Source organism: Akebia trifoliata, chromosome 11 (genome assembly GCF_017979445.1).
Source record: "Akebia trifoliata isolate Shusen 1 chromosome 11, ASM1797944v1, whole genome shotgun sequence".
Taxonomy (NCBI): Eukaryota; Viridiplantae; Streptophyta; class Magnoliopsida; order Ranunculales; family Lardizabalaceae; genus Akebia; species Akebia trifoliata.
In genome coordinates, this window is record NC_141385.1 from 3,554,579 (window position 1) to 3,567,745 (window position 13,167).

The 13,167-nt window shown below is 34.9% G+C and overlaps 2 protein-coding genes across 3 annotated transcripts; both read right to left on the reverse strand.

Moving 5' to 3' along the window:
- Positions 1 to 326: 326 nt before the first annotated feature.
- LOC147390396 (uncharacterized) lies at positions 327 to 1,557 on the reverse strand. The gene has a single exon (XM_086457297.1). The coding sequence runs from the start codon at positions 1,421 to 1,423 to the stop codon at positions 608 to 610; it is 816 nt and encodes a 271-aa protein (XP_086313423.1). The 5' UTR covers positions 1,424 to 1,557; the 3' UTR covers positions 327 to 607.
- Positions 1,558 to 7,650: 6,093 nt separating this feature from the next.
- On the reverse strand, positions 7,651 to 10,169 carry LOC147390397 (phytosulfokine receptor 1-like). 2 transcript variants are annotated; one of them, XM_086417459.1, is made up of 2 exons: positions 8,259 to 10,169; positions 8,025 to 8,161 (listed from the first exon to the last, which is right to left on the reverse strand). In XM_086417459.1, the coding sequence occupies exons 1-2, from the start codon at positions 9,976 to 9,978 to the stop codon at positions 8,157 to 8,159; spliced, it is 1,725 nt and encodes a 574-aa protein (XP_086273585.1). In that variant the 5' UTR covers positions 9,979 to 10,169; the 3' UTR covers positions 8,025 to 8,156. The 2 variants fall into 2 exon arrangements, with proteins under 2 accessions (XP_086273584.1, XP_086273585.1); XM_086417458.1 differs by having other exon boundaries at positions 7,651 to 10,166.
- Between the last annotated feature and the right edge of the window lie 2,998 nt (positions 10,170 to 13,167).

Genomic DNA, 13,167 nt, shown 5'->3' on the forward strand with positions numbered 1-13,167 from the left:
TAAAACATCGATTCAACGTATCTGTTGCAAATTTTTTGAATTTTTATCAAAAATAACTCTCATTATATATTAAGTTTAAAAATTAAGATGGAGGCATTTTTGGAATTCAAATTTTGATGCCTAATCACTTCTAATAGGCCTCATCTCACTATAATTGTTAAGATAATAACGCAGTATGGAACACAGTACAATCAAACTATATCAGATTGCTTAGAAAAACAAATTCTTAGGTCCAGCAAGAAGTCGTTGGACGCCGAGTGTACAACGAAACCGATTCCAAGGAATCCTGTTGGATGAGGGTCCATCCAACATTAGGAAGTCCAAAAGACAAAAACATCATTTCTGAATCTGGATGTATCTGTTGATTGATTGACAAGACTTTACAATAATACCAAATTAAACTTGATCCGATTGTTAATTACAAAATTGCCATCTAGGAATTAAACTAAAAGCAAGGTCCGTATCACGAGTCACGATTCAGTCACGAGAATATAACACAATCTCGCCAAATACTTCACCCAAAACTATCAGTTTATTTACACAAAGACCATGGAGTGAGAGATTTCGGGCCGCAATCTGACCCACATTTTCTTTCCGGCTGAAATAATTACAGAAATATGAAACACTCCAACGAAACAAGAGGCTCTTCGAGAGACTCGCTCACCGGCAGATTCTCCTCTTTTCTCTCTAAATTACGGCTGTTCTCCGGCGAGACCACCGGAACCCGTCCAGGAGACCGCTCTCCAAGCCTTCTCGATGATGAGCTCGGGCACACATCAGGCCGATTCGTGCAGGCATTACTACGTATGGCCGGAGACCTTGACCTCCCGACGGAACTCTCGCCTGAATCTCTTCTAGGTCTGTTGTTACCGGTGAACCGTCGGCTTGCCGTCTGACCCACTTGTCTCCCGCGAACTGACTTCACAGCATTGTTGTTTTTCCTGCGCGGCGATGGTTCTGTATCTGACCTTCTCACTATAGATTTTCCCACAAAATCACCAGAAATAGACGGTTTTCTGGGGATCTTATAAGGAGGTCGAACGACTCTCTGCATCACTTCGCCATCTTCACGACTCCTTTCGTCATCTTCTTTCCTCTCTGTTACTGTGCTCGTAGAAAAACTCTCGCTAAAGCTACAAATCTCAGAGACGTCAGAGAGATCTTCAACAACTGATGGATTGATAATGGGAAGTTTTTTTTCGATCTTCTTCTCTTCTTCTATCTTTAAAAAAGATAGTTTCGGGTTTGGAGTCTCTGAGAGAACTTCCTTCACGGTCTCTTCTTCTAATGGAGGAGATTTTCTGTTATTTTCTTGGACTCCAGACGTGTCAGATTCTGGGTTTGAAGGTTTTTCCGGAAAATGGGGGTATTTTTTATTTGGAATTTTCTTGGAAGCTTTGTTTGAGCTGAAACAGCAACCCATCAGGAGAGGAGAAGAGAAGAGAGAGACTGTGTACTAAAGCATGATGTCTTCTAGCGAGATTTTGGGCAGAATTCGAGGGTAGTGGAGATTAGTGGATAGTGGTGGTGTTGGGTTGATTGAAGAACAAAGGAAAGAAGAAAAGAGAGTAATATAAAAGAACATAAAAAAAAAAAAAACCAAAAGAGTAACTATTGCCACACAATTTTTACTAACGCCACACCAACTACATGGAGTTTTTTCATATAGGGATTGGTGTGTATTAGTAAAGTTGGAGTGGTAATAATAACTCTGTAAAAATATCTGCCTAATGAAATAAATGGCTGAGATGGAAGGACACTCTTAAAGATAGTAAAAAAATTGTTCACGAAAAGAAAATGAATTTTGTTGGAAAATGAATTTCAGTGCATGATGGAATTATTGTGTATGGTAAAATATAAAAAAGAGAGTTGGTTGTACTTTTCGGAGTGGTGGGGGTAATCATTAGGAAATTACGTTAGCATGTGAGAAATTTATTTTCTTTTGAAAAGAATTTTAGAGAAAATGTAAAATCAAACGGACCCTAAGACCTTTGTGAACGGCCCATGGCCCATGATGTTCCGGAGGCTCAAGTTATTGAGTTGAGGCTCACAATTAATCACATAGTTTTAAAGCTTGTCAAATTGATTGAGCCCCCAAAATTTGATGGACTAACTTATGGAAGTTAACTTGGTCAAGTCAGCTTGAAAATTGACTTTGTCAGGTCAAAATTGTAATCGGGTTACATGCAAGTGAAGAACAAAAAATAAATATATTTAGAAAATTTATATCTAATTAATTGATTCGTTCAAATTGACCCACGAGTTTTGGAGTTAATTCAACATGTTAGACATAAAGTTTGTCAAATTTGTGAGTTTAACAACTACCATTAAACATACTCTCCATTGTAAGTAGTATCTGTTCTTTACATACAAGTCTCTCATTAGACTCTAAGAAGTTGCTTCTAGGAAAATCTTGTTTGTTACAGAAACTAATGAAAAAGTAGTATAGAGAGATTGAATTGATTATATGCTATTTAACCGATGAGTTAAGAAAAATGAAGGGCAAAAATATCATTTTACCCTCATACATTTTTTGGTGTTGGCTTCTATTAGTGACTCTCGCGCGAAAGCAGTTTGAATAAGGTTTCTTCAAAACGCAATGTTATCATTCTTACAAAAGTTGTTGAAGCAAAAACCGTTACCAACAAACTTTTTTTTTTAAAAATTTTTTCTGACTTTTTCGACTCAACCCAAAAAAAGTCGCTGAAAAAAGCCGTATCAAACAGACATTAAGATTTTATTTTATTTTATTTATTTATTTTTTCAACTTTTTAGATTTGAATATATAACTTGAGCCAAAGGAGAGTAGAGGGTTAGATTGCACCTTAGCTTCTGCCTGTGCAGGAATGCACCCCTTCTAATGTTTTATAGGATATATATTCTCATTAAACCACGGAGGTCTACAAAACATAGGCTGCATCTGGCACACATGTGGAGAGTTTACTAAACCTTGTGCATGATCATGGCCAGATAGCAATCCAGCCAAACTGTCAACGACATTCTTTTTGCCAACAAGCCTAGAAGAGATGGTTACAATCATAAGATCCATATGTCCATTGGTATACTATAACCTGAATTATTTCAACAAGGTACATGTGTCATCTTGAAATGTGTTTGGATTGACTCAAATATTTATAATCATAAAAACAATTAATTTAAATTGAATAAAAATCAATATCAAAATATATTTGAGAAAATTATTAAAAAATGATTAAATATTTCAATATTTATAAAGAATAACTCTTTTTTTTTTCAAAAGTATAAAAAACAAATTAAATTGTCAGACAATCAAGCATTTTAGTAACTCACTAGACTGTCCAACATATTAAATGGAGACTAAATTGTTGGCGTGTTAAAGAATGCTATTAAAATGTGGGATAGTTCAAGGGTTTTAATCATTTAGAGGGTATTTTTGGTAAAATAATACATTTTAAAAATTATATATATATATATATATATAATTTTTTTTTTTTTTGGTGTGTGTGTATATTAAATATTTAACCCTCTTTTAATAATTTTCCCAATATATTTTCATATTGTAGAGCTAAAAGGTTTCTTCTATTGTCATATAAACCATCTTAGAGTTATTGAGATTGGCCAATCTTATTATCAATATAATCTTCATTTATCAAACCCAAATTACATAATTGAATTTAAATTGGGATTAATTTTTTGATACAATTGTTTATATGACACCTACTCCTAACCTCTTGAAAAAATCTCAATTACAATTGAAATATCTGATCTAATCGATTTAAATCAGTGTCTCTGGGTCAACCAGTAGTATGCTAAATAGCCACGTTGGAATGGACTGAGTTTTGACAATGATGATCATTTTATCAAGTGTTCGAAATCCCACAAAACAATGAATTCTTTGGGACCACCCTCTAGGGTCCAGTTGACCCTCAACTCAACTAGTTGTTGCATGTAGGACTTTCCAAGGGGTGGTGTGTGTGACCGTGGCATTAGTCTCACTTGAAGGTTGGGGATACCAACAATAAGCAAAAAAAGCACACATAAAAAACAAAAAAAAGTATTCACAGCAGGTGGTTTGCTTAGTCATTCAATGATGATCATCTTATATAGCAAGTATACACATCTTGTGGTCGTGATTTTAAAGCTCGATTTTAGGTCTCGTCTAGTCCATGCCAGATATTGGGTTAGTCTTGGACAAGTTTTCCGATACTTTTGAGACGTCTTGTTACAAAATTTAAAAAATGAATGTAGGGTCTTGAATCTTGTTCGAAAACTTGATTTGTCCATCTTGTCCATGCCTGATACTAAGACGACTCGGGTGATACGTCTTGATCTTGGACTAGTTTTGAAACCATGTGTGTGATTGGATTGCACAATAAGATAAATATACTAGAGGTATATCTTTATCTTTAAAATTATAATGAGAGAAGGCCGAGACACCAAAATTTGAAATTCCAAAAATGATCTCATATTTTTATTTAACCTTACAAGGTCAGGTCATTTGCGACAAAACAGATATGATTGCAAGCCACCATCCCTAGATTCACAACAGTCAGTTTTCAAAATTTGCAAAAGTATATCTTACCTTTAAAATTTTAAATTACCAAGGGTCCTTACAAAATTATATAAATCCTCATTTTTATAATACATGTGCGTTTGCACATGCTTGCTACTAGTTAAATAATGTGTTTATTTGTTGTATTAGAATAATTTAAGACTACTAGATCCAGTGAATCATGATATGCTATGCTCTTGCTACTTCTAAGTCCTTTTTTACTTTACGACTCTGGAGAACAAAATAAAACACAAAGACATTCCAGCACCAACCACCAAATGTCAACCCTTTGTGCAATTTATTGATATAATTTAGAGTCGTCATTTTCTGACATGAAAATTTTCACTTTTTCTTCACTCCGTGGACGTGGCAAGTGCACTGAACCATATATCTTTTCCTTCTTGTCTTCACTTGGTCGACGTGGCAAGTGCACTGAACCATATATACAATATATATGGTTCAATGCACTTGCCACGACAACTAGGTGAAAAATTTTAAATTAAAAAATTATTATTCTACAATTCGATTTTATTTGATGCTGTATTTGGATTTCAGTTCACACTATAAAATAGTATAATTTTAAATTATAGAATGAATTTTTTTAGAAAAATAGTATTAATGGTATCTTTTTATTTAAATACCATCAGTCACTAACATAATATCAAAACTATCTCAATGGATACAATTTAGGGGCTTACGAAATCTCCTTTGCATGTAAAAAATAACATCTATCAACTCTCTCTTATTGACACATAGTGAAACAATGAAAGAACAAGAAAATTTAGAATCTACCAGAAAAGAACTCGCAAAGATTTTTTTTCATTAAATTGAAGATTTATGCATTGTAGTTACAACCTTTTTATAGAAAAAAGAGTTATAATCCATAAAAAAAAACACGAAAAATAGTCAAAATAGTAAAAATGAACTAAACAACAAAATAACTACTACTTAAACTTAGAAGTAAGGTAAAATCGACCGTGCTTGATTCTAACTTGTATAGTTAAAGTTATTAACAAAACAAAACTTTCCTTAAATAGTAATATTACCCTAAAAAAGGGGTAGACAAAGAAAGCAGACCTACAAATAAAAAGTCTAAAGCATTATTTGGATTTTGAAGATCTCGACGTTTCCATTCAAGAATAGGTCTCTAACTTTGTCATCCATCCAGGTTTGTTGGCCTAGGTCTTCCGCTTGGACTTTTGGCGATCCAATCATTCCATGCATTCTTATGCAACTTGTTCTACCATCACTGACTTTTTTTCTTTTTTTAAGGTTCTAATACTACTTTTAAAAAAAAGATGAAGAAATGATTTATAGATGGAAGAATATAGAGAGACCACGGAGTAAAGCAAGTTATGAAATTCTATTTTTTCATAACTACTTATGTGAACATTTGCTTAACTGATTTGTGAGGCTAAAAGTTGTTATAAGGGAGAGGGTATGAAACTCATATCATTGCAAGAAGGAATGATTCTTAGTCAATCAGATTAGTTCAAGAAGGAATTTACAAAAACCTTACATTAAATCATTGCAATTCTCTTGCAAACTTACAGTCTAGAACAGTTCTCTAAAGATTTGGCTTAACCAAGACCAGTTGATCTCCAACATTACTAGTATAAACATGAGCCCTGAGCTTCTGAAAGAGGCAGTAGACATCACCCAAAAGTCTCTACAGCCCATATTTTCTAGTAAAACAAAGGGGAGGGGGAGATTAAGAAAGTAACAAGGGCGGGCTATCACCCTTGTTAAGACTGTTTTTAATGAGATCAGTAACTCGGTGATGACGGGAATTGAACCTAGGTCTATCTATCGTATCATCGCCAATAGACTTTACTAACTAAAATATTTGGCACCTTCAGAAAAATATTTGGGTCTGTATACTTATGAATTGTTCAAGAGGAGTCCAAGAGAAGGGAATTCATTGAGTGAGCTAAAATGCACGCTAAATCCCATTCTTAATTTGAATTTGATTGTGTAAGACTTTGAACTGCCTCTCTTCCTGACTTAATGTGCCACAAAATATTTTTTTGGCATAAAAAAATAGCCATGTTGTTTCAGGAAATAATTGTTTAGAGTCGTGCTGGAGTGACCTAGAGATTGTACCCCATCACACTTTCCTGGCGTGGAAGTGTGTAAGAACCATAGATGCTTTTTCACGTTAGAAAAGTGCTATGTAGGGTACAATCTTGAGGTCACTTTAGCATTATTCAATTGTTTATATAAAATAATGTGTGACCTCAAAGTTTGACCTGAGTTCGTATTTTCCTGATGTGGGGGTGTGTAACAACCATGTGGATGTTGATCCCGCCGAGGTCTTAGGTTCAAACCCCTTGAACCTGTTCTTATGCTAACTGTTAACCACTGACTCCACCAAGCAAAAATAAAAAATAAAATAATATGTCATACTCTTGCTACTTCAAAGTCCGTTCCTTGACTCTGGAGAAGAAAATAAAACAAAATATATAGTTTTCAACATTACCATGAAATGTGATAGGATGACTGATTCAAGTCATCTTCCATGGTGGTACATCCATAGTATGTCAACCTTTCATGTATGTTATTGATTTACTGTTTTGGTAAAAAATATTCTGAAAATGGTAAAATTATCGTTTTTGAAATTAATTGTTACAGTTTACCATTTTGATAATTACTTATGAAAACTGTACCGTTTTGGTAAATTTCTCTTTAATTTAAGTATCATTCTTCATATTTACCTTAAAATTATTTAGTTATCATATTCTTTCATTGTTACCCATGCCTCAATGTTATTTGATGTTGTCTTCTGATCTTCGTTCATGCTATAAAATCGTAAAATTTTAAATAAAAAAAAATGATTTTTTAGAAAAAATAGGATTAGTGAAATTCTTCTATTTAAATAAGATTGGTCACTTAAATTATATCAAAACTGTCTCAATGGCTTTGATTTAGGGGCTTAAGATATTCCTTTGCATGAAAAAATTAGCATCAGCTCTCTCTTACCTTTTTTTATTCTATATTTAAGGTTCTAACACTATTTTTTTTTTAATTCTGATCTGAACTGATTTGTAAGACTAAGAGTTGTCATTAAGGAGAGTATGAAACACATGATTTTTAGTCTATCAGATTAGTTCAAGAAGGAGTTTAATTACAAAAACCTTATATTATATCATTGCAATCCTCTTGAAAACTTACAATCTAGTACAATTCTCTAAAGATTTGGTAAATGGATCTAATGCCAAGCCTTAACCAAGACCAGGTGATATGCAAGATTACAAGTATAAACATGAACCCTAAGGTTCCAAAAGACAATATAAGAGTTTTTGGCTTAGTTGGACTGTGTTCTATAAACAATTATATCACGAACCAGCCCACCTTCCTTTCCGATTCTTTGGGAACATCCATCCTGACAAGAAGCATATAATCACAGTGACAAGAAAGCCCGTTGCTGCTCCGACACCAAATGGAAGTCCTATAATTTTCGTTGGTTTATGAATTGTGGGAGGTGTTTCTTCGGGTTCATTTCCTGATATAGAAGTATGATCGTCACAATTGAAAGCTAAGAGACCTGAGTTTCCTTCGAAACTTGAACACGGGAACGTCATGAATTGACCTGCAGAAGGGACCCTCCCGTCCAACCGATTGTATGCTACGCTGAACAGCGATAGAAAGTTTAGCTTGGTCAGCGAAGGAGGTATGGTTCCAGATAGAGTATTATGAGACAAATCTAAAGTCATCAAGCCTGACATACCCGATAACTGATCAGGAATGTGTCCTGAGAGAGAATTCCATTTCAAATTCAACACAAAGAGCGTCTTCAGGTTTCCGAATTCGGGCCAGATTGGTCCAACCAATTTGTTGTAGCTCAGGTCCAAGAAAGATGGCAAACTACTAATCTGATTATACTGCAAACTTGGTACAGTTCCCACAGAATTTTTTGAAATTGGGAAATCGAGCAAAGACTCCTCAAATGTAGTCCTGTTAAGGTTGATGAAGCATTCGAGTTGGGTCAAGCTTTTTGGGATCTTTCCAGAAAGCGAATTGTTCGACAAATCTAAGTAGAAGAGAAATTCTAGCTCATTGAACCAATCTGGAATGGTTCCACCCAAGTGGTTCCATGATAGATCCAACAATTGCAGTTTGGTGGAACCTCTCAACCATTGTGGGATAGAGCCTGTGAGACCACAATTTGGAATCGTGAGTGCTCTCAAGTTCTTGAACTTTACATGTGCATTTGAAGGCATTTCTTCGCCGTGGAAGTTTGAGGTAAGAATCAGAATTCTTAGGTTCCTGCATTGTTGTAGAATCTCAAGGGCAGATGAAATATTTTGGAGGTTGGTGTTTGAGACTGAGAGGACAGAGAGGACCTTGAGATGCTTGAAACTCTCGGGGATTTGGCTGTTGAGGTCATTCCTGGCAATATTTAAAGTTCTCAATCCTCGACAGGAAGACAGATTATAGAGAATTGGTCCATGGAACCGATTTGTGGCGAGATTGAGGGACTTCAGACGAAACATCCGTGTACAATTAAGAACAAAGTTACCACTTAAAGAATTCCTTCCAAGATTAAGCCAACTTAATGATGGACAGTTCGACATTGAAGTGGGTAATCGACCAATGAAATTGTTTGAATGGGCAGAAAATCTCTCCAGCTTTGTGAGGCTTGCAAAAACATCTGGGAGAGGTCCCGAAAATTCATTGAGGGAGATATCGAATAGGACAAGTTTAGATAAGTTTTGGATTCTATAGCTTAGCTGCCCAGAAAGAAAGTTGTTGTGAAGATGCAACCGACTCAATCTTTGGAGCCTGAATAAATCATTAGGCAAACTTCCCCTGAGATTATTTGAAAATAGGGAGAGATGATGTAGTGACGTACAATTTCCAAAACCATCTGGAATATATCCAGAGAAGTGGTTCATAGAGAGATTTAAAACTTGAATTTGGATGGAATTTTCACAAATACCGGTGTCAATGGTACCTGAAAGCGAATTTTGCGAAACATCGAGAAACTGGATTGAGGGTAGATCAGTGTCTTTCGGAATCAAACCATTAAAATAATTCTCACTCAAATCAAGAACCACTAAGTTCTTCAAATGGAACATCGTCGACGGAAGAGCGCCTTCAAGTAAATTTTTAGAGAGATTAAGGGTCCTCAGTTGATCCAAACCAACCAATGAATCAGACAAAGTACCTCTCAATCTTCTCCTCCCAAGCTCCAAACCAACAACCCTTTTGTCCAAAGCAGAAGTACCCACCAACCCCAAGGCCAAAGAAGATTCACAGATGACACCAGCCCAACTACAGCAATCAGAGCTGCCCCACCCTTCAATCCCAGATTCCAAGCTATTGAGGACATCCTTCAATGCTCTTAGGTCATTTGAATTGCAGGTTTGGTTATGAGAATTCAAGACACGAGCATGTAAACAGAGGACCATAAAAATAAACATCACCCAAAAGTCTCTACAACCCATATTTTATAGTAAAACAAAGGGGAGGGGGAGATGAAGAAAGTAACAAGGGTTATCGGTGATTTGCTAAGCCTATTTTAACAAGATCAGTTACTCAGTGATGACGGGAATTGAACCCACAACTAAACTATTTGACACCGTCAGCAAAAGACCTACCTGTTCATTCTTTTCATTCCTTTCTTGGGTCTGACTTAATGTGCCACAAAATATTCTCTTGCAAGAAAAAAAAAAAAAAAAATCATTGATTGACTTTGATTTCAGCAAATTAAGAAGACAAAAACTTAACTTGACTTGCTCAAGCTTTGAATCCTTAATTACATGGAAATTACAGGTATCAGTATGACATAGGTGTTAAAATAAATGTTAATAAATGATGATTAATATTTATTTAAAATTGATTCAAATAAAATTAATTTGATTTATTTTAAAATGATATTTGAAAGTTACTTTATGGTTGGTGTACTTTTTGTTAAAAGAAAAGTAAGTATTTTTTAAAAGAGCATTTCTATTGGTTAATAACTTTTCACATAGATTGGAATTTGTAAAAGTTCTTTTGGCTCCTTTTTTCAAATTTTTATAAATCCCACATTGCGTTTTAAAATGTTTTGGAGGGATTTTTAAACCTATATATAAGAACCTATTCTCAACTCTTTCTTCATTCCAAAGACTCTCTCCTTGAGAGCTCCTAATGGCTTCAAGCTATATGGAATTTAATAATTCTTTTTTATTTTATTTATTTTATTTATATATAAATTTATGGAGATTAATTCTGTTTAAAAAATAACTAATTTTTAAAAATTTTCTACAAAAAAAGAGGCATTCGTGTATCCGAGATTCTGAGTGACAGATTTTCTTAAAATAGTGTAAATTTTGAGGAAATATACAGTTGTGTTAGAACTGGGCTCTGTTGTATCCTGAAGACAAGTTCGCTAGTAACCCATCTGCATCTTCATGTTTAATTGGAGTGGGGGCGTCTGTTGTCTATAAGACAACGTAGATTACTACGTGCCTCAGAGCAATACAATTTAAGTTCAAGTTCTATTTTTCTAACAATAGGTATACAAGGAAGATATTTAAATGGTCAAATCCAGTGAGATGGATAACCCAAATTGGACATATCAGCTCTTCATGCGTAACTAAAGATAATGTCGCACAACAGTACAATTTTGGGCGATAAAAGATTTTCTGGAGCTACACTTTAAGGAATGGGACCTATGGTAGAAAGGACTATCACTTCGTGTGGAACCAGATAAATACTAAGAAGCTGTTAAGAGACTGGTTTCAGGTAAAGAAAAACCTAGTACAATTTTGAGTTTTGTTTGGGGTTTTCATGTCATTGAAAGCTGGCATGATCATTCATAGTGTCAATCACAATTTTCTATTTTTGCATGTTTTGGTGTTAACCAATACCCTCAAACAAAGTAAGCCTATATGTTCCACACATGCCTCTAAACTTCTTCAATGATGCCATCCAATAGATCATGAATTTAATCATTTGCAAAGATCCGTTACTTGATCCTTGATACCCTAAGCCTACTATGAATGTTTTGATTTGGAAGTGAGTGACGAAATTAAGATAGTTCTGTCCAATGTTACAATGCCCCTTTAATTTGGTTGTTTAAGCTTCCCACTAACACCCTAGAATTGACTTGTCCTGATCTAGTCAAACCAGCTACCATTTGTGTGGTTCTCAACATTGCTTTCATCGTAATTGGGATGTTAGACCATTAGACATCGAACACGCCTTCCTTCATGGGGACCTCCACGAAGAGGCTTACATGACAACCTCACGGTTGTGTGGACCTTGCCTTCCCTAATCATCTCACTTGGTGGAGTTCGAATTCATTGCCTCATAGGCTAATATGTATTTATTTCATTTGCTACTCCGATGGCATCATCACTAACACGGCTAGTGATATTTCCTTGAAGACCTATGGTGTTTCCAAGTATTGTTGGAGGACTCCAAGACCTCAAACTAATATGGTTTGATATTTCCTTTGCAGTAAACTGAATCTATCAATTTATTCATGAACCAACTATTGCCCACCTGATTCTCATCAAACGTATGCTATGTTTTCTCAAAGGAAAGTTGACATTTGGTATTCGGTTTTGGAGAGCTGTAAATGATTATTGTGTTTATTTTGGCTCCTATCAAACAGTCCACTTCTTTAATCAAATCTGAATGTTATTGTCTAGAACACATGAATTTGGCACTGTTTTTTTATTTTATTTTAATTTAGAAAGCATTGAAATTTAAACCTTCTTGATCAATGCATAACTTTTGATCTAAGAATCCGTTTATTATATATGCATTCTGGGTTTTTCGTAAAGACCTATATAAGGACAAATTTGCAAGTTTTGAAAAAGGGATGTGCTATTTGCACACACTTTTTTGCTCATGTCACCCACTTTACTGTTTTCACTCCATCTCATACCTGATATGATTTAGTTGTCTTCTTCTTCTTCTTCTAGTTCTTCTTCTCTCTTTCTCTCTCCTTTGCATCTCCAAAAATTTAAACTAGGGTTTCGACATGGATTTCGTGGTACAACAAGTATTACCATGGTTTTTAAACTCGGTATTTCGTCTCATCTCTTCCAGGCCCGATACCGAGTCATCTCGGACGAGTTCTCAAATACGTTTGAGACATCTCGTGAGTTAAATAAAAAAAATGAATATGAGTCATAAATCTCGGTTAAAAAATGACTTTGTGAGTTGATCTCGTTCAACTCTAATACTGAATTAATTCGAGTGATACATCTCGATCTAGGACGAGTTTAAAAACCATGAGTACCACCATTATAACTTGAAAACCTCACATTCAAAAATCTTAATAGCGAAAAAAAAAAAATCAAATGAAACTTCATTCGTCACGTCAATACTGAATTAGTCAACATAAATTCAATAGAACTTATCCAACTTACCTAAAAGAATACGATAAGTTCTTACAATGTCTCAATCAGTGGGTTCCTACTAAATAATTTCATTGTGGTTTGGTAGGATCTTACCAAACTATTCTATAGTTGCCTATTGAAAAAAAAAAGTTAGTCCGCCCCAAAAAGAAATATTTTTTAAGTGGATGGTGGTGAGTAGTTTAGAAAGGAACAATACCGAAGTGACCTCAGCATTAGGGTGTTTAAAGTAATTTTCCCAATTTACTAACTACAGTATCCTATAGTGCCCAAAAGTGGAGC

Coding starts and splice junctions, on each gene's coding strand:
- LOC147390396 (XM_086457297.1), bottom strand. CDS start 1,423: ATGGGTTGCTGTTTCAGCTCAAACAAAGCTTCCAAGAAAATTCCAAAT.
- LOC147390397 (XM_086417458.1), bottom strand. CDS start 9,978: ATGGGTTGTAGAGACTTTTGGGTGATGTTTATTTTTATGGTCCTCTGT.